A 23,321-nucleotide genomic window follows, 5' to 3' on the forward strand; every position below is an offset into this window, starting at 1 on the left:
TTAAAAATGGAACTGCCTTTTGACCCAGCAATTCCACTGCTAAGATTATATCCTAAGAACCCTGAAACACCAATCCAAAAGAACCTATGTACCCCAATGTTCATAGCAGCACAATTTACAATAGCCAAGTGCTGGAAGCAACCTAAGTGCCCATCAGTAAATGAGTGGATCCAAAAACTATGGTACATTTACACAATGGAATTCTGTGTAGCAGAAAAAAAGAAAGAGAGAGAGAGAAAGAAAGGAAGGAAGGAAGGAAGGAAGGAAGGAAGGAAGGAAGGAAGGAAGGAAGGAAGGAAGGAAGGAAGGAAGGAAAGGAAAGAGAGAAAGAGAAAGAGAAAGAGAAAGAGAAAGAGAAAGAGAAAGAAAAAGAGCTCCTACCCTTTGTGACAGCATGGATGGAACTGGAGAGCATTATGCTAAGCGAAATAAGCCAGGATGTGCAAGACAGATGCCATATAATCTCACCTTTAACTGGAACCTAATCAACAAAACAAGCAAACAAGCAAAATATAACCAAAGACACTGAAATTGAGAACAGGATGACAGTGACCAGAGGGGAGAGGGGAGGGAATTTTAGGGGAAAAGGGTGAATGTTTGCAGGAGCAATTATAGAGGACACATGGACAGTAACCATGGGGGTGGGGGTGGAAGCAGGAAGGAGGCAGGGAGGGCTGCGGGTTGGGCTGGGGTGAGGGGAAAAGGCAGAAAACTGTACTTGAACAATAATTTTTAAAAAGCCTTTTTAAATTTCTATTTTAAGAAGTTTTTTCTTATCATAAGAACAGTTTGTGTTTGGTGCTCAAAAATAGAAAATACAGTGAGGCAAAAAGAATAAAATGGAAAATATTCATTGTTTCTTTAAGTCGGAGAGGAAGGACGATTAACACCTCAGGCCAGGTCCTTCATGATGCTCTTCTCTTGTCTTCTCTTCCTCCTCTCCCCTCCCTTTGTCCTCCTCTGGTCCTCTCCCCCTCCTAGCTTCCCTTTTTCAACATATCTTTCCAGATTTTTTTTCAATATATAAATATATATCTCTATGACCACGGACCTCTGGTTAGGACCTTTGGTTGTAAAGAAGACAGAGGTTAGGAAGGAGGAGCTGTGCGGTCACTTGTGGGTTTTCTGGGAGAAATATTTGTGGATATATCTGTGGTCTGAGGGGAAAAAGCCAGTAGGATTCCAGAGGGTCGTGACCTGGCAAGAAGAAGGTGGGGTCACTAGTGGTGCAAACTGGAGAAGAGAAGAGGGGAGAGCCTTGGCAAAGTTACTTATGGGGTCTTGCGCTTGTCCTCAGAGAGTGGAGGGAAGGGAGGATGAGAGTGGGTTTTGGGTGGCGCAAAGCAGAGGCCAAGCCATTGAGGGAATACACGTTCAGTGGGCTTTTCTCAGTACTGTCAGGTGGGGTGGCACATGTCACCTTTGACGTGCCACCCTGCAGAAGTGTGGACGTCAGAGGGGCAAAGGCCTCGGCCGTTAAAACCAGTCAGGAGAAGACACGTTTCACTGTTGTTCTAGCCTGTTGTGCAGATGCAACAAAACTACCACCTATGACCATCTGTAGAAGAAAAACGTTTCTGAAAGAAAAGATCCCAAGTGGAGCTACTGTCCACGTGCATGAAAAAGGGTGGATGGGTGAAAAAGGCATGAGAATCTGGTTTAACAATGTCTGGTCATGAAGGCCTGGAAGATTACTTAAAAAAACCCGCTTTGCTCATTTTGATCACTTCAAAGCCCACGTTACACAAAGTACAAAAGCAATCGCAGCAGACAGGAAAACCCAACTTGTTGTGATACCTGGTGAGCTAACCAGCCAGCTGCAACCTCTTCATGTGTCAGTAAACAAGCCCTAATGAAGAAAGGGTGGACATCGTGGATGCGGTCAGGTGGAAATGATAACACCTACTAGCAGGGTCAAGGAAGCGTCCTTCACCCAGGTTTGTGATTGGACCTTAAGACTGTGGACCGGTGTCATGAAGGAAGTGGCCGTGAAATCATTTAAAACACGTGGTTTCAGCAATGCTGTGGATGGAACTGAGGACGATGAAATTTACCAGGATAAGGAGAGTGACTCTTCAGAACACACTGGTAATGTAGAAATTGAAGAAGGTGATACTTCTGATACTGACAGTGACAGAGAGTTCTCAGCCTTCTATGGTGCATAAATATCATAAATTTGTTACTGATACATAAAGTATTGTGTACCTTGTGTTTTGTTCTTGTGTTTTGTAATTATTTGTTACATAAAATTTCATGTGCCATATATTTTCAAAATAAATGCTAAAATTCCTTTATAATACAAAGTGGAAGTATCTAAATATAAGTTAAAAAATTAAAATGAAAGATTTTTTCCCTGAAACTTTGGGCTGAAAACATGGGTGTACATTATACATGGCAAAATATGGTAATATAATTAAAAATTTCCACTAGCCAAGTGAAAAAAGGGGGAAACCAATGAAATTGATTTTAACAACATATTTTATTTAACCAGTATACCCAAACTATTATCATTTCAACATGTCAATATAAAAATGAGTAATGAGATATTTCACATACTTTTTTGAATAAAATGTCTGTTCTTAGGAGGTGACAGAGACTGTTTGGCCAAACTCAAGGCAGGCTCTTCTGAGCTCTTTTTCAACCTTGGGTATGTCCTAAAAAATCCTTCAATAAAATTTTGAAGGACTAGGGATATAAGAGCCTGAGTCTATGGAAGCGTCTGGCCACGTGTGCTTGGCCAGGCTGTGTGGGCTCCACTGTCTCTTTGGCTGGAGGAGTGGAAAGAGCTCTCAGCCCTGGAGGCAGACCCTGGTTTTGACACCAGCGTATCAGCTCACTGTCCGGGGCCTGGGTTTCAGCATCCGTGGCCTTCAGGGTCACTCCCTGTCTCTGTTCTTTAGGATGCCCAGTGGATTTCAGGTCAGCAATGACGAGGGAATCCTTGGTACTCCAATCTCCTGCTGTGCCAGTCCAGTCTGCTGTGTATTTTCCCTTGCTGCCTTGTGAATTTTAGTAATTAACACAAATATACCTAAAGGTGAATTCATGGTGCAAGCAACTTATTTTATTTTATTTTTATTATGTTTATTGGAGTGACATTGGTGCATAAGGTTATGTAGAGTGTACAATTTTCAAGTGTACAATTTTATGATACATCGTCTGTATGGTGTACTGTGTGCCCACCCCCCAAAGTCCAATCATCTTCTGTCACCATATATTTGGCTTCATTTACTCTTCTCCCATCCGTTTTCCTCGGGTAACCCACCATACTGTTGTCCATGTCTATGAGGTTTTGTTTTTTTTTCTTGTTTGAAGCAGTAATTTAAAAATGCTTGAAGGAGCGCTCAAAGGAAATATTTCAGTACATACAGTGTCTGGCACAAATAACGCCCCTTTTTAATTATAAAAGCATAAGTATGTATTTCTGTAACATAACAATATCACACTCAAGTACACCATATGACATTTTAGGTGAAATGTTCAACTTAAAACTATAAATTATTACACCAATATTATTATTCTGCCAGCCATGCTCAAGCAGGCGTTGCTTCTGCCGGACGCTGTATTTCATGGCAGTTAATGGGCAGTTCATCTGTTACAGCACCGACCAGGTAGCTGCCCTTTACAGCTGAGGGGCAGATTTCTGGGATGTATTCTGTTGTGTAGGAACCAGCCAGCAAGTTCAGCAACAGCTACACTCAGAGAATCAAGAAATAGGAAAATAGGAGCTTAGGAGAACAAAAGTTAAAATTAATGGGAAAGAATTGTCAGAAATGAGAGTTAGATCAGAGAATTAGCATTTTTGTTGATAAGAGTAAATAAAAGTACAGCAATATTCTCACTGATAATATTTTCAGTGTTTCAGCTTTTCAGTTCTTTAAACCAGAAATTTGTAACAACACAGCCCATTGCTTCAGGCCCCTGTACAACCTGATCTTCAGAACTCTACTCGTGACTGTTTTCTTTCAAGGTCAATGGTATTTGAGGTATGTGTTTGAGTATTTGGACTGCCTTAACCTTAGACTTCAAGGTTGAAAAGTTTAGATCTGGTATGAAATATTAAAGAAATGTCCCCAATTATGACATGCATGTATCACAAAATAGCTAGTACCATCAAAAGAAAGCAGACTATGTTGTTTCAACTTTTCAATTCTTTAATGCTCTAGAAATCACTTTGACACCTCCATGTAAAATATACATTGGCTATAGACATATTGCTGGGATTAGCTATATGAGAGTAGAGTACAGGCATTTTAAAAAAGAAAGATATATAGTTTCTTAATAACTAGATCTTGCCCTGGCTGGTGTAGCTCAGTGGATTGAGCACGGGCCTGCGAACCAGCCAATTGCGGTTCGATTCCCAGTCAGGGCACATACAGGGGTTGCAGGCCAGTTCCCTGCAGGCCAGTTCCCAGCAGGGGACTCATGAAGGCAACCATACACTGATGTTTCTCTCCCTCTCTCCTTCCCTTCCCCTCTAAAGATAAATAAATAAAAATCTTAAAAAAAAACAACAACAACTAGATCTTGTTTACTGCCTTAGTTAACGTTCCCAGTCAGGAGAACAAAATAGTTTCAAGTTTATATGTAAAGCTTTGAGGATTTATTCGTAAAGGTATCTCAGTAATATTTCTCTAAGCCTTTTTTTTCTTTAAATGAAGAGGGAGCTATATTTTCTACTTTTAAATTGCAGTGTGTTTTACATTGACACGTGACATTATGTTAGTTTTAGGTGCACAACATAATGATTCAATATTTGCAAATATTATGAAATGATCACCACGATGAGCCTCGTTAACATGTCACCACACAGTTAAATTTTTTTTCTGGTGATGAGAACGCTGGTGATGAGATCCATCTGGTGATGAGATCCACTCTCAGCAACTTTCGAATATACAATACAGTGTCGTTCACCGTTTCCATGACTTTTATTTGATAAATGGAAAAAGCCTTTTGGTAAAAGTAGAATTGAAGCGATTTTTGTCCTGCTTTTAGACGTTGCATTCAATGAGGGTACCTGGCGATTGATGACTCCTTCGCAGTGAGAGCCAAACTATGAAAACATCTCAGACTCAGCCCCGCTATGTCCAGCGTCAGGCTGCTCCCTGAGGACAGAGGGAAGTCCTGGGAGAGAGAGCAAGCTGCCCAAAGGAACACAAGGGCTCCTCTTTGTGTGTAACGTATTCTGAGTAGAGAAAGCTACATGACCCAAGGCAAGATTTCCATGCAAAACAGTATTCCTCAAGACACAATAGTTAATTGCTTTTTTTTTTTTTGAGTGAGAGCTCTTTTGCTGAGTGGCTGAGTGTTCTCAGAACAAACAAACCTCTCAGCTCTGGCACGTCCAGCCCACTTCGCTCTCTCTGCTCCAGCTCCCTCCTGTGAGCTAGAGATCCGATAGCCCAGGCTGAAGTTGCAAGCTCCCCGTGGCCACACGCCCACCCTTCAGTGGGGTGGCTGGTCCTGCCAGGAAAGAAAAGGAAAGAGAAAGGGTGGGAAGGCCTAGGCGAAGTCCTCCCAATAAAGGCTAATCACTGGTGGTGACAGCTTCTCACACGACTGGACAGAACACGCTGGGCAACTGGGCCGCGCCTGCTCCCAGCTGCCTGTCACGGTACTGAGAGTAAGAGGTGACCTCTTTATTTTTAGAAGGGCACAGTCATAATAACTCAGCGCTTAGCTTCATTCAAGGCAGGCAGGCGCTTTGGGAGTTTGTAAACACCTACTTTCTGAGTAAGGGAGGAGTGCTTTTTTTTTTTCTGAAAAGGAAAGAACTGGACTCCTGGGTGTTTCCCTCCAGATAGTCATTGCTGGAGTGGAGAGACGGCACTGTGGCACCCACTGCTGCCGCCTCCTCTGGTTTCTGTGTTTTTAAAGGGCAGAGATGCCTGAAGGGGAGGACTTGGGACCAGACAAAAGGTAATTACAATGAACATTTGCTTCCTTTGGAGTCCATTTCATTTTGCTAGTTATCTTTTTAAAAATGCTGTGACTAGTTTAAAGGAAAATTAAGAAAAAAAATAGAATGCAATATCTTAACTCCAGGAAACTGAATGTGTTGTTTTGTTTTGTTTTTGTATCATGGAGAAAGACAAAGTTAACTTAAAATACCCTTAGAAACATGAAAAGAAGTATTTTTCTTTAATGAGGAAATGATGGTGTGAAATTTTAAAAAGTATTTGTCCCTATATCGTGTTAAATCTACTTGAATTTTTTGGTGTTTGATTTTTAAGATGATGTTTGAGATGATAATTGTTAGAAACCTAAGCTAGAGAACATTTTGTAAAGTACTGGCATTTCAAAGACATGTTGAACATTTCTAAAAGTTAAACTGTTAGACCAATGTACCAATTTAGGTATTGGAACACTCTTTTTAACCACAGTTCTTATCCTTGAAGATGTGGTCAGTTTAAATCCTTACGCAGAACATTAATTGTATCAATGTTTTTATTAATATATCGCTCTAAGGAGAGGGCATAGAGATGGGGAAGGAAACAGTCCATTAATTCCTATAATATGATCATAACTTGTGTCCATGTTGAAGGCCTCCATTTCTAGCCCCATTGCTGTATTAAGAAAATTTGTATGAATCAGTTTCATTGGAATTCTAGTTAGGGTCATGGAAATTAAGATAAGTAGAAAGGAAACAAAACAGAAACAAATCTCCATCAGAGATACGGAGATCAAACTGATGGCTGCCAGAGGGGAGGGGGTTGCCCCGTGGATGAAAAAGGCGAAGGGATTAAGAAGTGCAAATTGGCAATTACCAGACAGTCATGGGACAGAAGGCCCAGCGCAGGGAGTGTGGGCAGTGATACTGTGGTGACTGCGTACGGTGCCAGGTGGTGCTGGACTTGTGGGGTGATCACTTCATAAGTTACATAAATGTCTAGCCACTGTGTTGTATGCGTGAAACTAATGTAATATTGACCTGTGGTTGAAAAAAATATTTCTTTTCCTGGTTAAAAGAGGAAAAGGGGCTATTGACAATTTTATTGTCAGAGAAGGTGGAAACTGGTAGGAACTGGAAGCTCTCTAGAAATAGGAGTTCCAGGTGTCGTTTTGTTGTCCGTCCCTTTAAGATGAGATGCCCCTTCTAGCTGGGATTGTATGATGTGTGTTTGTATGTGTGCGTGTTGATTATAATAAGTTGTAATTGGGCCCCTAGAAACTCCTCCTCTCTTCTCCAGTTTTCTCGTTTTCTTTCTGATTTCTCCCCAGTACGTCAAAGGGGGACATTAAGTTGACAATTAATTGAGTAATGAAACAGTTTCCTATATAAAATGAGGCATTAAATCAAGTACTTGAAGAAGGCATCACAGAAGTGCCTAGATTTAGGACATGGACTGACCGACTAGTTAAGAAGACAGTTTCGGAGAAATTTAAAGTCAGTCTTGGTTTTGAGATGATGGGGTTGATCTACCTCATGTATTGTGCGCACCGCTGTTGCCCATCACATTTTAATGTTTCCAACATCAAGTCTTTCTCTTTTTCTCTTAGCATTCTGGCATTCCCTCTGTAGCTCCCTGATAGACATTTGTACAGAATAGGCATTTCAATAAATAATTGTTCAATGAGATTTATGGATAGCTCATTTAATACTTGCAGTGAACGTGTGGGTGGACTGATCATTTGAGACTGAAGGGAAAGATTTGGCAGAAATGTAATAATCATCACAGTTAAGTAATTAATTGTGGATAATTATAAATGTTTTGAACGAACAGTTTGTGATGTACACAAAACGTAAGATGGTTTTCTAAGACTTCTTTACCGGTTGCAAAGGACAAACAGACAAGGAGAATGTGTATATATTGAATAAGAATTATTACTAAGGACCGATGAAGTGATGTACCCCTGCTCCCCTTTTTTATTTTGATGCGACTGCCCACTCTTAACAGTTTGTGGTCTCCTGCACAATAAACTTTGCTTTATAGGTTTTTTTTTTTCTCCCGGTCTGTGCAGAAAGTTAGAAAGGGCATCCTGGTGAACATTTGGGGCTCGGCTGGAAATAAAATACTACGTTTGAGAGGGAATTTTGCTCATGCTAAATCTGAGATGAAATGCCACTGGACGACTCTGTCGGTGCCGCATCTAAAAGAGAAATAACTTAAAAGTGACGGACCTGCTGACGACACTTGCTCTTCTGGCTGCCGTTGAGTCTCACATGCAGACTTTGTGTGACCTCAGTCCCGGTCTGGAGTTTGGTGACCTGAATTGCTCTGTAACGGGCAGTCAGCTAAATCTGAACGAAGTGTTTTAAACCAGTGGGCAGCTTCGTTAGTATGTCGGCATGTGTGCCGCAGGCCCCTGAGCACATTTGCTGTGTGCACGCATGGTCAATGGCTCGGAGGCTGCGTTTTATACTCATCAAATGCACAGGTGTGAACAGAACTGCCTGGGGCGGGAGGGAGCCAGAGGACAGACCCTCTTCCTCGCCATTTATCTCGTTGCTGGTAATAAACACTCTGGTATTAACCTCCAAAGACTCGGTCTGAGTCTGAGTTTCAAGGTCACGAGATGAGGGGAGAGGGTGTGAAGGGATGCCATTCTGAAGGAGGGTAAGGAAGGTGGAAAGCCAAGCAGGAAGCCAAAGAAGAAAAAGAGGTGGGAGAAGTGCCTGGGAAAGCTGGCAGGAGCAAGAAATACAAGGATAGTTAGACCCCAGCCAGAGGCCCAGCTCTGCATGGTCCCTCGTCCCACCTGATTTGGGGCCCCACCATAGAGGTCACCGTGCAGGCCCTCGATGTGGTCCGAGTCTGCGTGGAGGGGTGTGGACAGGTGAAACATTCCCTATCCCAGCAGCCGGCAAGGGGATGGACCTCAGGTTACCAGGACTGAGCTCGGCAGGAGTCTTAGAGAAGCGCCTCCCCACCAGGCCTTCGTGCCCACACATTCGCTGTGTGTGTGTGTTCATCAGCGCAGCCCCGGAGCCAGGAGCTATGCCACGTGGTGGGGTGAGGGGCGAGGCCCCTGCTCTCATGGAGCATGTGGCCCGAATGGGGGAGACAGACCACTTAAGTTAAAAAACAACCTTAGAATATTTCAAATAAGAGCTAAAGATACATTTAACATGGAAATGTGGGGGAGTACCTGGCATGTGTGTGGTAAGAAAGAGGCGTTCAGAAGGCCTCTCCAAGGAGGTGAGTGGAGAGGTGGAGAGGAGCCTGGGCTGCGCCTTCTAGGTGATGCGTGGTGTGCCGGGGGAGGGGAAGCCCTGGTCCTAGCATTTGTTGATGCCTTTTCAAGACGCCCACAGCAGGTCCCTGAAAGTGGAGCTGGGCACGATGCACAGAGTTGGTTCTGGAAAGCCTGTGGGGGTCAGCTCCAGCCCACAGCGACTGTGTGTGGACACAGGGCTGGCGTTTAATGCTGCTGCTGCCCCTTCTTCTTGGATATATCCCCACGCCGTGGGAGCCATACAGTTCTTGAAGGTCTGTTTTTCTTCCACCGTCCAACATAGTCTTGGAACACGTCTCTCCGCCATAGAAAATGTTTACCACTTTTGAAATCCTTTTTTGACCCAGCTGAGCTAATATTTGGAAGCGATTAAGAACTTCAAGAACAATACGGTCTGCCCTTGCTGCCGGAGCGTATTTGTGTGCGGCGTCTCAATCACCACCTACCAAGCCGCCTGCTTCCCAAACCCCCAGGGCTCCCCAAGTCCCTGTTAAAGCTGATGTTTGTTTTATGAACACAGGTGACTAATTTTTTGTTACCCCTCAAATGTGATGAAAGTCTCTTTGGCTTCCTCTACCAAAGGAGGGCGACAGCTGCTGTGTGTTGAGCCGTGGAAGGGGCTGTCCCTGGGCCGTCCCCGACCATCCCCCAGCTTCTATCCACAGAAGCTGACCCTGCAGAGGAAAAGTCACTGTGCGTGCCTGTACTCCCAGACTCGTGTCCCCTCGTGGGCAGCTCTGTGTCTGGATGGATCCGGTCTTGTCTCGTTCTTCTCCTTACTGTGTGCATCTGGGACCTGCAGAAGGTCCCAGAGCTCAAGGGCTTAACCCAGGGGCAGATCTCACACGCAGTATTGTGTTCCCACTGAAAGAAGTTAACGTGGCTCCTTTGGGGAAATAAAAACAGTATAGGGGAAAAATGGATGTAAAGAAGAAATGATCAGCCATTGTCTTACTGCCTCAAAATAATACTGGGATATTTTGCTTTCAAGCATTTCTTAGGTTTTTTTTTGTAAAGTTATAATTATATATGATACATACAATTTTATACACTGTTGCCTTTTTTTCCCCTCATGAGCATTGCTCAATAACCTCTAACATTTGGAAGCCTTTTTTTTTAATGCCTGCAAAACATTCTATCCTTTGGATTTTCCTGCATTTATTATTATTACTAAATTAACTGTTTTGCCATATAAATGAGAGTGGGATACACCACTTCATTGTTCTAATGAGGGGATGATTCAATAGTAGGTGTCAATATGAGCTGCCAGGTTCCTAAGCCATCTGTGGTCTGATCCTTGTGAGCATCCCAAATACGGCCATGACGTACGTGGACAGCACTCAGCGTGTGCCGTCCATCCACTCTCCCTAGGTGGTGGTCTGGACAAGAGTCGATGCGGAATCGCCCAGGGCGTTCCCGGTTGGTGTGGTCTGTGTGGGTTGCATGTTTTTCACGTTGGAGCAGGACCATGAGGGGCACGCGTTTGGTTCACATTATTTTTATCCTTTGTAGGACTGCTCTCACCCAAGTAAGTGTGGGTGTTAGGCCGCAGACCTGTGTTATATGAATTTACCTCTTCTAGCAGGACGCAAGGATGTCTGCCCAGTGCGGCTGACAGTGAGCTGAGTATCCACAGGAGCAAGTTCAAGTTCAGGACAAGTGTGCATCTCTTGTGCAATCGGTTTGTTCTAATTTATGAGTTCTAATTTATGAATCTTCTAAATGATCATATTTCCGTCTCTGATGCAGTCATTGGGAGGTGAAATGACAGCTCACCTCTAGCAGGTATACGGAGCTCTCCGAATGCACCTCTGTGCTCTTCTTCCCCTGGGCCATTTCCTTTCCCACCAGGCCCTTCAGTGGCCTTCCCTTGTAGGGCTACTCCCTTCCCCTCCCCCGCCTCTCAAAGGCTGTGATAGCTACATTCTAAGGCATCCAGCCGAGAGACCCTGTGCGGGGTGACACCCACCCCAGGCTCTGCCTCCAAGCCGTGGGCCCTGGGGGGGGGCGCTGCATCTCCTGGATGGAGGTGCACCATTTCTACAAATGCCTCTTGCAGACCAAGGGCTCTGCTCCCTCTGGTGCTTGTTTTATTCCTTGTTTTCTAAGTACTTTTAGAGGCCCCCTACAGGTCTTTATGGACTGGAGTGAGATAAAATAATTACCAAGAGAATAGCCCTTGTCATGTGCAAATTACATATATATCTCCATGTGAAGAAATAGAACATGAAGACTTCCGTTCGCCTAGTTTTTAACTGGGGACTACGGGACATAAGCAATTCTGTTCCAGAGGCGGTCAGTCCACTGAGGTTGGAGTTGGGGTGAGAGAAGCGCACGGTCTCGATTTTGGGTTTGGGAAGCATCAGCTTGTGATGGCGAAAAAATGTTGGCTGTGAAAATCAGTAGTTTTCTTCAGCAATCTAACTTCTCTTTCAGCTGAAATCTAGTGATGTCACAGTTCATTTCTGCGGCTGACTGGCCATGTTGCAGCCTAGGAAGAACATAAAAGAATCAGCCAAACTCAGAGGAAGGACCTTCAGGCAGAAGCGCGTTAAAGCTCTTGTTTTTGTGTGTGTGTGTGTTTTAGCTATTCTTTGCAATCACTGTAAACTCTCAGTGAAAAAATAAAAATGACCTCCTGTGGGAATATGGGCTTCTGGCTCTTTGGCCAGAGTTAATATGATTTCATCCAGTGCCTTCTGTGAGAATCAGGCAGAATGGTTGTAACCCTGATTTGTTCTTACCTGTATTTTTTTCTCTTTTCCCTCTCAGACTCATTCATCCACTCTCTCTCGGATTCCTTGGCTCCCCCGTGCCTCACACCATGGGGTTGCCTTCTCTCGCCATGGTACCTGTTGTCTGTGATTCCAACTTGGCAAAGATGAGAGGCAAAACATAGGTGGAGCAACATCAGGCAGCCCATCGAAGTCACAGAGTGTCCTGAGGCTGAAGTTGGGAAACAGGGGGAGGGTCCCAGCCGCCCCGGGAGACACGCACAAGTTGAGGTGGTGACCGAGAGGGCAGTGGTGTCATTCATTCTTAAAAGGAGGTTCCTGTCGGTCTTCCAGGCTGGCCACACTCCCCCCCCGCCCACTTCCTCAGATGCAGCCTCATTTTTGCAGGGTTGGGCAGCCCTGGGTGTGATTGTCACCCACAGGCTAAATGCCACCAAAGGCTATTAAAGATGTTGTTCTGTGGGTTTCCCAGAGTTTGGGGGAAATCCAGACTGGGGCTTCTTTGACTTAGACGGGGGGACCACAGTTGTGAGTGCCCCATGTTAGCCAAGGGGAGGGAGAGGCTCAGACCCCCAGAGGCCAGTGCCCTCTCTGTGGTAACTGATTTCTGAAGGCTGCTGTGTGTCAGGGCAGAGAGCTGCTCGGGCACCCACAGGAGGTGTTGCCTAAGGGGGAGTGTCACGCAGTCACTGACATCACCGTGCGGACTCTTCGCTGGCAGTAAACAGAACGGGCAGCCGTGGAGTTCTTTCTACTCTGTGAATCAGAAAGTGACATTTCGTGGTGCTGTTTCAGCTGAGCTCTAGGCAAGTGCTTTCTTCTGAAAAGAAAACAAACCCATCTATCATCTTCAAATGACACCTGTAAAGATTAAACCTACAAATCCTGTCTTTAGACAGTATTCTGGAGTGTCTTGTGATGTGAGGGGCAGAAATCTTTCCTTCCAAAGAGAGTAAACTGAACATGAATTCCAAATAGTCATACTTTCTCATAGTCATCGGTATCTTGAAGGCTTTCTTTTAGGAGTATGTTTGTTTTGTGAAGGAAGGCTTTGAGATGTAGCCTTTGTTATGAAAGGAATATTTATGTAGATTAGTTATAGACCTAGAATGAATCGACTTGCTTGCTGAAACAAGAAGAGGTTTGCTCAGTAGACGAGGGCACAAGCAGCAGCTCTGACGTCAGCGATGGAGGAGGGCGCTGACGACCCCCAATGGGCTTGGCAGAGGGGAGACTGGGAAGCTGTTGTGTTCCGTGGGCAGGGCTGTCGTGCCAGCTCCTGTCAACTGGAAATGGTGCCTGAAGTCCTGATAAGGATTGTGGGGCCTCGTTGGGAAGGTTCTGGAAAGAACTTATGGCAGATTACTGTGATCTGCCGTGCCTGGAGAGGGTGAGTGGGTATGTGAGTGAAGTGCACGGTGCCAGCTTGAGGACAGGGAGGGGTGGGGGGAGCAGTGGGAGAGTAATCTTTATTCATTTGATTTTGAAAGATTCTGAACTTTTCATTGATATTAGTGGCACCTTGACTCCCCCCTCCTCTGATATTCTGAGCTTGAGAGGGTAGAAACTTTACCTAGGAAAAGTCTGAAGTTTAGATGCCTCTTTGCTAAATCCTGGATGAACTCCTAGGGCAGTCTATTTTAAGATGAGAAGGAAACCTTTCTCCTTGTAATACTTTACAAGTCAAATCTGGCATATAACAACTTCACCCATATTACGTCAAGAAATTGTGTGCTTCTCTCTGTTATTAGCAACAGGACTGCTTTTTATCCAGACGCTGTACAACAGCTGAGGAAAGTTGGTGGATTGGAGTTGGAAAGATCTGGAGAGACCTGGTCCTGGTGCTGCCCCTCCTTGGCTGTATCTACAAATCCTGTAAAATGGGGGCATTTACCCACATTGTCAGGTTGTGGTAAGGGTTGCACCATATGATAAAGCTCCTAATGTAGTTCCCAGCACTCGGTACGTACGCAATACCTGGGTGGCGGTGTTATAGCAGAAGCTCCGTGAATGGTTCCTAGTCAGCTTGTTGGGTTAATCAGTGATCTCTGTCACTGCTGAATAGCCACATGTCTGAAGCCTAGGACACCTTGAACCTAGCAGGCCAGTGCAGCCTGGAGGCCAGATCCACCTTGCACCTGTTTTTGTAAATAAAATATTATTGGAACACAACTGTGCTCTTTCTTTCAGATAGCGTCTGTGACTGCCCTCCTCCTGTAATGGCAGAGTTGAGTACAGAGACTGGATGGTCAACAAGGGCTAAGTTATATTCTATCTGGCCCTTTTCAGAAGATGATTGTCTACCCTGACTCTAGTATAGAACTGCTCCCACCGTATGAGTTGTGTGCTTACCTGACTTTGTGTGTTATTCACAGATCTCTTTATGTCAATATTGTTGCTATTCTAATTACATCATTTTCATTATACGTTATGTAAACTGATGAAATAAGAGATCAGAAAGAATGTTGTGGGACATTCTGCTGTTTGTTCCCAAATTCCTAGTTTCTTCCCTTCCTTTGGTAATAGAATCTTAAGTTTCAGCTAGATGATGGCTACCAATGACTTACATTTCTAGGCTCTCTTGCTGCTAGGCATGGCCATGTGACTGTGTTCCAGCCAGTGGGAAGTGGGGGGAAGCTCTGCATGCAAGTCCGGGCCATGCCTCTGAGGGAAACAAAGTGCCCTCTGACTCCTTTTCCCAGCCCTGCTGTCTGCAGTGTGGATGGGGTGGCAGGAGCTGAGTACTTGTCTTGGTGATGTGGAGGGTTTCTGAGCAGCAAGATGGAAAGAGCCTGGTCCTCCAGCCTGTGGAGATCCCATGTAGCCTAGACCCACGCTGCTCTGCTGGACAAGGGAGAAAGATGAAGCGGTCTCTTGTTTAAACCACTGTCAGTGTGACATTTGAAACAATTGGTCAACTTACATCTTAATACGTAACAGCTGTTTACCTCTATGAAACCAAGTTGAATGCACTGGAATCGGTCATGGCAAGTTGCTAATAAACATTGCTTTCTTTAAAAAGTGGACAAAACAACTAAAAAGGTTGGTGGAGGGGTGAGCGTAAGAACGATCCTTTATGTGGGCTGTTTGATTTATAAATTCTTCCTCTTTAAATAAATGAGAAATCAGAGATAGTTCGTGGGACTTTATTTCATGCAAGGAGGCCAGTTTTTTTGGTCCCAGTGGGTAGTTTCGCAACGCTCACCGCCCGGAGACATAAGTGATGTTTTTCGGATTGAGTTGACTGCCCCGAGGGCGCACTGCTCGGTTTTGTTGGACCCGAGTCAGCATTCAGGTTGTTCCCCAAGTATCAGAACATTCATACCGATTCCTTGTTAATATGGTATGGAATCAATGGATAATCTGTACTGCCTTAGATAAAGGAAGAGGGAAGTTATTTGGTACTAAAAAGCAGCTTAAAATTGGCCATTGTTGGCAATCCATAAGGATGCGAAAGCCCTTTTTTAAATGCTGTGATGAAAATCTGAGAAAGGATTTACCTCCTCCCAGGCAGTTAGGCCCAGCGGCAGAGCAGCCCCCTCTGTTTTTTGGTAATTTACCTTTACGTCTAACCCCCATCTCTTTACATTCTAACCTCCAGCTCATGTTACCAGTGAAATCATAAGTCCTGGATTTGAGCAGACAGAGAAGTTCTAGTTTCTGTTTCACGGAAAGGGAGCAGAGCAGTGAAAGTTGTGGCAATGAGGCCACCCTCACAGATGGCAGGACACCTGCTCCGGCCTTGCACTCACCACAGGCCTGGAAGTCAGTGATCCATTGTAAAGAAAAGACGAAATTCCTTACCCAGCTCCGAGTTTCTGTTATGGGACTGCAGACATTGGCATAACCTTCATTTGACATCTTACATTTTCAGCATCCACACAGCCTCTGGAAATGGAAGTACCTGGGTTTTTCACAGCTTATTAGGAGGTCTGTTTGCCAGGAACCTTTTTCAGTCTGAGATCGGATACCTTGCCATTGGTACTCGAAGGGTAGCAAATAGCCACTAAGATTCTCTTTTAAGGGATATTGCCAGCTTTAAATATTTCTCTTTCATATTAACGTTGATTTTGAAATTTCCTCTTTCTATAAGAAAGTAAACGTTGCTTATTTCATTAAAGTGGAGGACGTTACTCAGTGTTTCCCTAAATTCTGCTTCTCAAGCAAAACATGTGCGTGAATAGCCGATTATGAAATCCTTGAGCAGAAGGTGCTGATTACCCCGTCCTCGGCCCACGGGCCCTCTGATTTGCTGAGATATTTCAGAAGTGGTGGGGCATGATCCAAAAAACGTTCAGTATCCAGTCTGGTCTGGCTGCTTATTGGCCAGACCCAGAAACCCAGGTTCCTCCCACGGGTTGGTCCGAGCCCCGAATGGAGTGACGTCTTTGGTCACGGTGCTGCTGACTGGCATATTTTTATAGCCCCACATTCTCTAGTGTAATTTGTTAAAAGAACATTACTTTTATTTGCTCTTCAGATTCCCAAGAGTCAATTTATAACAGATTTCACAGAGTCGATTCATTCCTGGCTTCTTTGGAGATATAATGCAGTGAAAGGGAACTTAATTTTTAAGTGAACCTAATCACACTTAGCCCCTGGGGTGTCTGCCGGCTGTGATGTATACAGGGCTCACTGAAATGCCACGATGGGAGTGAATAGTTTGGTTAAAGATCACGTCACCCAGAAGGTCTAAGGCTTTTTGTTTATGACAAGAGAAGTAATGGCATATATCTGACTTCAAAACAACTGTCTTTTATAGAACCCAACATGTTTTTCATTTCTTGAAAATGCATTGTGGTTAATGAACTAGAGAAAAAGAATATGCATGGTAGATTGAGCTCTGATAAAAATATAACTCAAGCATAGAATGTACTCAGAGGTAACAATTAAAGGGTGCGTAATATGTATAATATGCATAAATATATGTATTTCTATCTCCGTCTTTTCTTTTTTGCCTAAGTTTTTTATTTCCCAGCCACATAATCAGTCTCTCATTGCGTGTTTGTTTAAGATAGTCATTGTCGTCACATGGCTTAATAATAGGTGGATTGCTTTGGCCATCTGGCTCCATTGGTTCCATTTTGGCCGTGGTCAGTTCCCCGAAGGCTCACCTATGCTTGTGAGTGCCCCATGTAGCTCAGGATAAAATGTTTTAGCACCACGTAATCAATCTATTTAGTGGGGTGGACACAACTCTTAGAATATCTAGGCTCATTTCAATGCTATTTCACTGTAGTTCTGTCCTTGTGGTTCTGGATGGTTCTCACTTGGGAAAACTAAGTAACTGAGGTCCATCAAAGAGCTGTTTTATCTCACTAGAGGATCTTACCAAGTCTATTCCATGCAGCTGAATTAGAGTACAAGCAGAAAATGAATCAGTAGTAAACCATGTGTGTCACAAACAAGAAGGCATTTAAAATTTTACCGACTAGACTAGCGAATCCAGTAAACAGGGTCCTAGGTGAAGGGAGCGAGATGTATGGGTTTAATATGGTGCCAGAGGGAAGGGGTAGGTGTGAGCCACACAGCCCTTTCCTCGGTCTCTGGGTTAGGGAAGCTGACGTCCTGGAAGTGGCTAGGGTATTGGGCAAGCAGGTCTCCAATAGGCTTGGCGGTTTTCCACACATAAAGCACACGTGGCAGCTGTCAGATCCTCCTGAATACCACTGACCGGAACTTGAACTCGAGAGGCAGAGATGAATACCTGCGACAGGTTAAAGTGAAGGAGGATGTCGCAGGCGGGCAGACAGCTTTCTCCCTCGGCTGAGGTTCAGCCTGGATCATTCAGATCTCATTTATTTCTACTGAATGACATTTCACAGACGAATACTACCCTAATATTTAAGAATAAGGTTTTTGGAGCAAATGAATAATGTGAATGGAAATGAAATGTTGGAGGAACTTTTTGTTTAAAGATTTTATTTATTTATCTTTAGAGAGGGGAAGGGAAGGGAAAGAGCGGGAGAGAAACATCAATGTGTGAGAGAAACATGGATCGGTTGCCTCTCACACGCCCCCAACCGGGGAGCTAGCCCACAAAGCAAGCATGCGCCCTGACCGGGAATTGAACCAGACAACCTTTCAGTTTGCAGAATGATGCTCAATCCACTGAGCCACCCCACTCAGGGCAGAGAAGCTCTTTAAATATGTGTTTTCAAGAACTCTTTTAATCTTCAGATGTAAAGCACACAATGACTGTTATCATGGTAATTAGAAATGCATCGAAGGCCGACTCATTTCCGGTTCATTATTAGACAGACTCCTTCTTCCTTTCTGTGACTTTGAGAAAGTGGGGGAAATCGTGCCTGTGGAAACTCTCTTTAATCAGACAGACCGAACCGTGTATTAATACATCTGTATGACTTTATTTTCCTAAAGAACCTATTGCTAGGGGAAATAACTGGTTTTGAAATTCATCCTCATGACATAGTATCGAGCTCTGCCCTCCCTCCCTAAGCAAAAAGCTTCTTCGCTGTCACGCATTTCATGTGTCTGTACCCATTTCTCCCTGGACCGTCACTCGGCCCTTTCCAGTTCGTGCCCTGCGCTTTCCCAAGTCCACACCTGTCTCCCCTGCACACCATTATCGAGAGCTGCACTATACTTATTTACCGCTAACACATGCAGTATCCATCAGTAGTAGCTTATTGCTAAAACCCACTTTTGAGGGAGGCTGGTGGCAAGTTTAGCAAGCATTGAGACATCATGATGAGATTCATGTCTTTTCTATGACTGGCAAGGATGATCCTCTCAGGAAGGGTGTGTTCCTGTGCATGGCTGGCTTACAAATGAAAATGAATGAGAGACTCACTGTTACAAGAACTGAAGTGGGGATGCAGCCTATAATTTAACAGTCGAGCATCTTGAATGAACACCTCAGTAGCAGATGGCCACTAACTCCATGTTTGCAGTGTTCCAGGCTACCCCCCCCATCACAGACTGGCAGCCGCCCTGGCTGGGTGGCTCAGTAGGTTGGAGTGTCATCCCATACGCCCGAAGGTTGTGGTTTTGATCCCCAGTCAGGGCACATGTCTAAGTCCCAGTCTGACCCCCAGTCAGGGTGCTTCCGAGAAGCAGCAGGTCGATGTTTCTCTCTTACATCAGTGTTTCTCTCTCTCTCTCTCCCTCCCTCCCTTTCTCTCTAAAATCAATAAACATGTCCTTGGTCAAGGATTAAAAAATAAATAAAATAAAATAAAATAAATGATGTGTGTTAAGACAAGACTGATAACAGAGTCTTCAGACAAGATTGATTTTAATAGGCCTTAATAATAAAACACTTCGGAGGAACTTGATCATTCACTGTTCGGGTTGTTCAGGCCCAGTGAAATGGGTAAGGCCTCTGAGAAACAAAATTAGGAATTACGTTGTTGGTGAAATTTGTTCTGAAAGAAACATATCCTTGAGTGTTGTCACAGAAGTGTAAGTTTCATAAAACCAGGCCAAAGGGTAAAAAAGCGGGGAGGGGACACTCACTTTTGAGTCCAACTGCTGTTAAACCCTGGACTGTACTCTGTTGGAAATTGTGGGTCTCGAGGAGAATGCAAGGAAATGCTTATGTCCCAATGAGCCAGCTTGCTTCATGATAACAATTTCTGTTTTCCTTGAGAAATGTTCGATATTGTCCCTGACTCTCGATATGGTCCCTCCTTGAGGGACCAAGTAGAAAGCTTTTCTTCCCTCAGGGACAGTGGTTGAAGCAAATCTGGGCATTCACAAGTGGAAGGGTGTTTAATCTCCCGCAGGCCTCAAGTAGGTGCTTGTTCTGAGCTAGTAATGGAATTTAAATGGTTTGTGCCCTGAGTCACTGAAGTCTAGATGCTGAAAAGTTAACAAAATTGAAAACTCTAGACGAAAACTTCTAACCGGCACCTGTTCCTAGAAACTAGAGTAACATAAGGAGTAAGGTGATGGTGTCAGCTGAACGCCAGCCTCTCCCGTTCTCTTGACAGGTAAGTGATGGTCCGTGTGCCTGGGCAAGGGGCAGTGCAGAGGCTGAGATGAGGGCACGGAGGGGCAGCTTCACCGAGTGACTGGTCTCCGATTTGCTTAAAACGGCATAAAAAGAGAGAGCGAGCCCCACACAGAACCCCAAGTCACCCCGAGGGAGGTGGGTTCGGTTTCTGGGGGCAGAAGAAGCCGGCACTTAGCTGGCGCCTCCTGGTCCCTGGCGGCGGGTGGAGTTGCTCGCGTGGCTCATTGGTCTGAGGAAGCGAAAGCTGCCAGTGGAGAGCTATGTAACTTCTTAATCTTGGGTTTGCTTTTTTTAATCCTCCAGTTGACACATCTTATTTGCTTTGTCACGGTTCTAAGGCTGTGTTTGTGCAGAGACACATCCCTGTGTTTTCACTTTGTTTCTCTGCCCGCACACACATGCACAGGTACACACGGAGGAACACGTTATGTGTCCACAGGATTAAAAAAAATTCTAACACGTTGCACTAAGAAATGTTAAAATCTGTAACTGGATACAGACTGACCTTTCTAAGAAAAGTTCAGCAGGACTCAGCATCAGCAGAGGTCCGCCACCAGCGCGGAGCATGAGACCTTTAGTCACCGGTGGAGAACGCATGGGCCGCGGGCCCCGGGCCAGGCATATTTATAGGTGTGGGAGTCGAAGCAGCTGCTGGCCGCGGTTGCTGGGTGACCACTGAGGTTAGAACAAACCCCCCTTTTAAAAACTTTGTCCCTATGGGATGTTGGCATCATTCACTCACTGAAAAATACTGTTTGGCTTCCATTTCCAATCCCTGTCCATTAAAAATAAAATCAAGTAGTATAAAATGATGTACATTTTCTAGAGGCAGTTATAACAAAATCCTTTTAAACATCTTTGGAAATGATTATTGCAATATGAGTTCTTAGGGAGATGGAAGACCTAAAAAGTGACTAGAAATGGGTGTTTGTATATGTGTGTGTGTGTGTGTGTTTAAGAGGAGACCACAGTGTCTGAAAATGCTTTGCAGTGGATCAAGGTCGCCCAACAGAAACAAAAAAGGGCCTCCTTTTCCCCGTCTCACAGGAAGGTTGGGTCCTGGCTGATTTTCCCGATTGGGCCGACTCAGCCGCAGCCTCGGGCCTGCCCTCCGGGGCACCACGGAGACTTGGGGGTGCTGTGGGTTCCCATGGAGAAGTCAAGCACTGGGGCCCGCGTTTTGCCAGAAGGAATTTCACACGAACTATTCATTTCTAGTTAAGGAAACTTTTGGAATAAATGAGGGATAGTTTCTAGTTACCTAATTTTGAAAGCAGTTTAACTCTTCATTTCTAGGGGAAATTTTTTAAAAAACCTATTTTCTGTACATGAAAGTGAGTTTCCAAAATTTTCTGGAGCTTTTGTCCATTATTTTATACATATGTGTATTTATAGATATAAAGGAATTGCATAGTAATTATTGCCAATATTTGATGTATAGAAACATTCAGATTAGTGAATAAAAGTCATACATAATGTCATTAAATAACCACTGTTAGTTACTGATATTTTCTTCTTTGATATTTGTTCATTGTTTACATTCATTGTTATTATTCATTCATCTATTTATTATTTCATGTGCTTCGTACATGTCAAGCTCTGTTTGCTGCTGAAGCCAGAGCCATGGCTATGAACGCCTTCATGGAATTTAAATTCCGATAGGGGGTCAGCCTTACAAAGGTGCGCGGACCGCAGTTAGTAACTAGCCCAGAAGAGAGCGCTCTACTGATGGGGCGGAGGCAGCTCAGGTGGAGAGTCGGTGCGAAAGGCATGCACAGTGCTCACTTCGCTCAGTGCCGGCCCCTGTGGAGAGCCCGGTCTGTGGCAGTAGTGACCGTGGCTGCGGTTCGTGGTGTGGGGTCCTTTTGTGGGTGCTGACTCGGAAGCAGCAGAAGTGGTGGAGAGAGAAAATGGAAATCTCAGCTCCTGAGTTTCACCTGAGAACCGAAGCTGCATTTCAGGTAGTTCTGTTTCCATGGCTTGGCCTTCAAGGATTCTGTCTCTGTTCCCCTGTTACGGCTCCAATGCGCTTTCCTGTGCATCTTCGCAGTGATTCCCATGTTCCAGTGCAGAGAGGTCTCCCTGGCCCTGGTGTTCACTGTGGTGCTTACTTCTTGCTGCCTGAAACCTCCTTAACTTGAATTGTTAACCAACTGCCTTGACTTGAATTATTCACCCTACTTCCATTCTACTAAAAATTGTCACTTCGCTAAAACTGATACAAGTCCCTGTGTAATCTTATTCCATGACTCTTTAATAACAATTATTCCTACCTCCTGCTTTATGTTATACAACTAACTCTTCGTTGATTCCCACTGAAAGCACAGCACTTTATTTTGAGCTGCAAATGCCAGAAGCCAAACTGAAACGAACTCAAGGCCAGGAGGGGGAATTGGCTCCAGCAAAGGGGATGTCTGTGGCTGGCTTTGCCTCTTGGGGCTGGCAGGACCCAAGAACTGAAACCAGATGTCAGGATTCATTCGTAGTCTCCCCCCCCCCCCCTCACTGCTCCTATTCCCTCTTTCTCCATCAACCGACCACTGGTTACCTGTCTCTTGTTGGCAATTATCTCCTCAAATCTAAAGCTCAAGAAGTATGTGAAAGCATTTGAGCTTTTATACACTAAAAAAAAAAATCTGGTTGTGCTTTAAAAATAACTTTCCATTATAAAAATGCTTTTTGAATTTTAGGTTCGCTAGTATATTATGAAAAGATTTATTATCCTGTGTAGTGAACAGTAATGAAAAGGTTTCCCCCCCCCATATCCAATCCCCAACTTAGTTTTTAATTTTTTTCTCCCATAGCCCTAATTAAATGTCATTTTATAGAAGTGAGCTCCATGTATAATGAAGGACAGAAGAGAGGGAGGAAGAGATCAGTCAGCTGGGGTCCTGTGCAAACTTTCACTGACTGGCGGGATGGTGCCCCAGTCATCTCCAAATCCCGGAGCCGGGAATGATGAATGACAGTCACAGACTGCCCTCAAGGCGTTTGTCAAAATGAACGGAAGGGAAGTGGTCCTGAGGGACATGGTTTGTTCTGTGCGAAGATTCGTTTGTTTCAGCATTATTTCTGGTGGATCTGAAAGACACTGGGAGCAAAAGGGATGAAACTGGCTGCCAACCCATGTTCTCTTACAGAATTAGTTTATTTTTAATGAGCAGTGTCAGACTCATTAGTCTTACAGCACCCCCTAATGGAAGGTACTGTGTACTGCAGTCTGAAACTAAAGTGCATTCCTGGATGTAAGCCATTAAACAATAGAGACGAACTTGTCTTTTAATGTAAAATGTAAACAGTGCTTTTGTTAAGTATCTTTTATAAAGAAAAAACGTACACAGTAATTTAAAAGGAAGCAGGAAAGAAAATAAAATCATTCGGATTCCAGTTGGACCCATGAGTTATTTGGTTCATTCCAAAACTTACCTTTT

At 44.4% G+C, this 23,321-nt stretch overlaps 1 protein-coding gene across 2 annotated transcripts in view; it reads left to right on the forward strand.

Moving 5' to 3' along the window:
* RETREG1 (reticulophagy regulator 1) overlaps nt 1–23,321 on the forward strand; it is a 114,923-nt gene that overhangs the window by 76,214 nt on the left and 15,388 nt on the right. Inside the window, exon 1 of one of the 2 annotated variants that reach the window (XM_037154569.2) lies at nt 5,672–5,919. The exons of the other annotated variant lie outside the window; for it this stretch is intronic. Coding sequence (XP_037010464.1) covers nt 5,885–5,919 — 35 coding nt within the window. The 5' untranslated portion in view covers nt 5,672–5,884. Of the gene's footprint in view, nt 1–5,671; nt 5,920–23,321 lie in introns of those variants that run through there. 2 annotated transcript variants of the gene reach the window in all.

Source organism: Artibeus jamaicensis, unplaced genomic scaffold, assembly GCF_021234435.1.
Source record: "Artibeus jamaicensis isolate MK-2021 breed Jamaican fruit bat unplaced genomic scaffold, CSHL_Jam_final scaffold_369, whole genome shotgun sequence".
Lineage (NCBI taxonomy): Eukaryota > Metazoa > Chordata > Mammalia > Chiroptera > Phyllostomidae > Artibeus > Artibeus jamaicensis.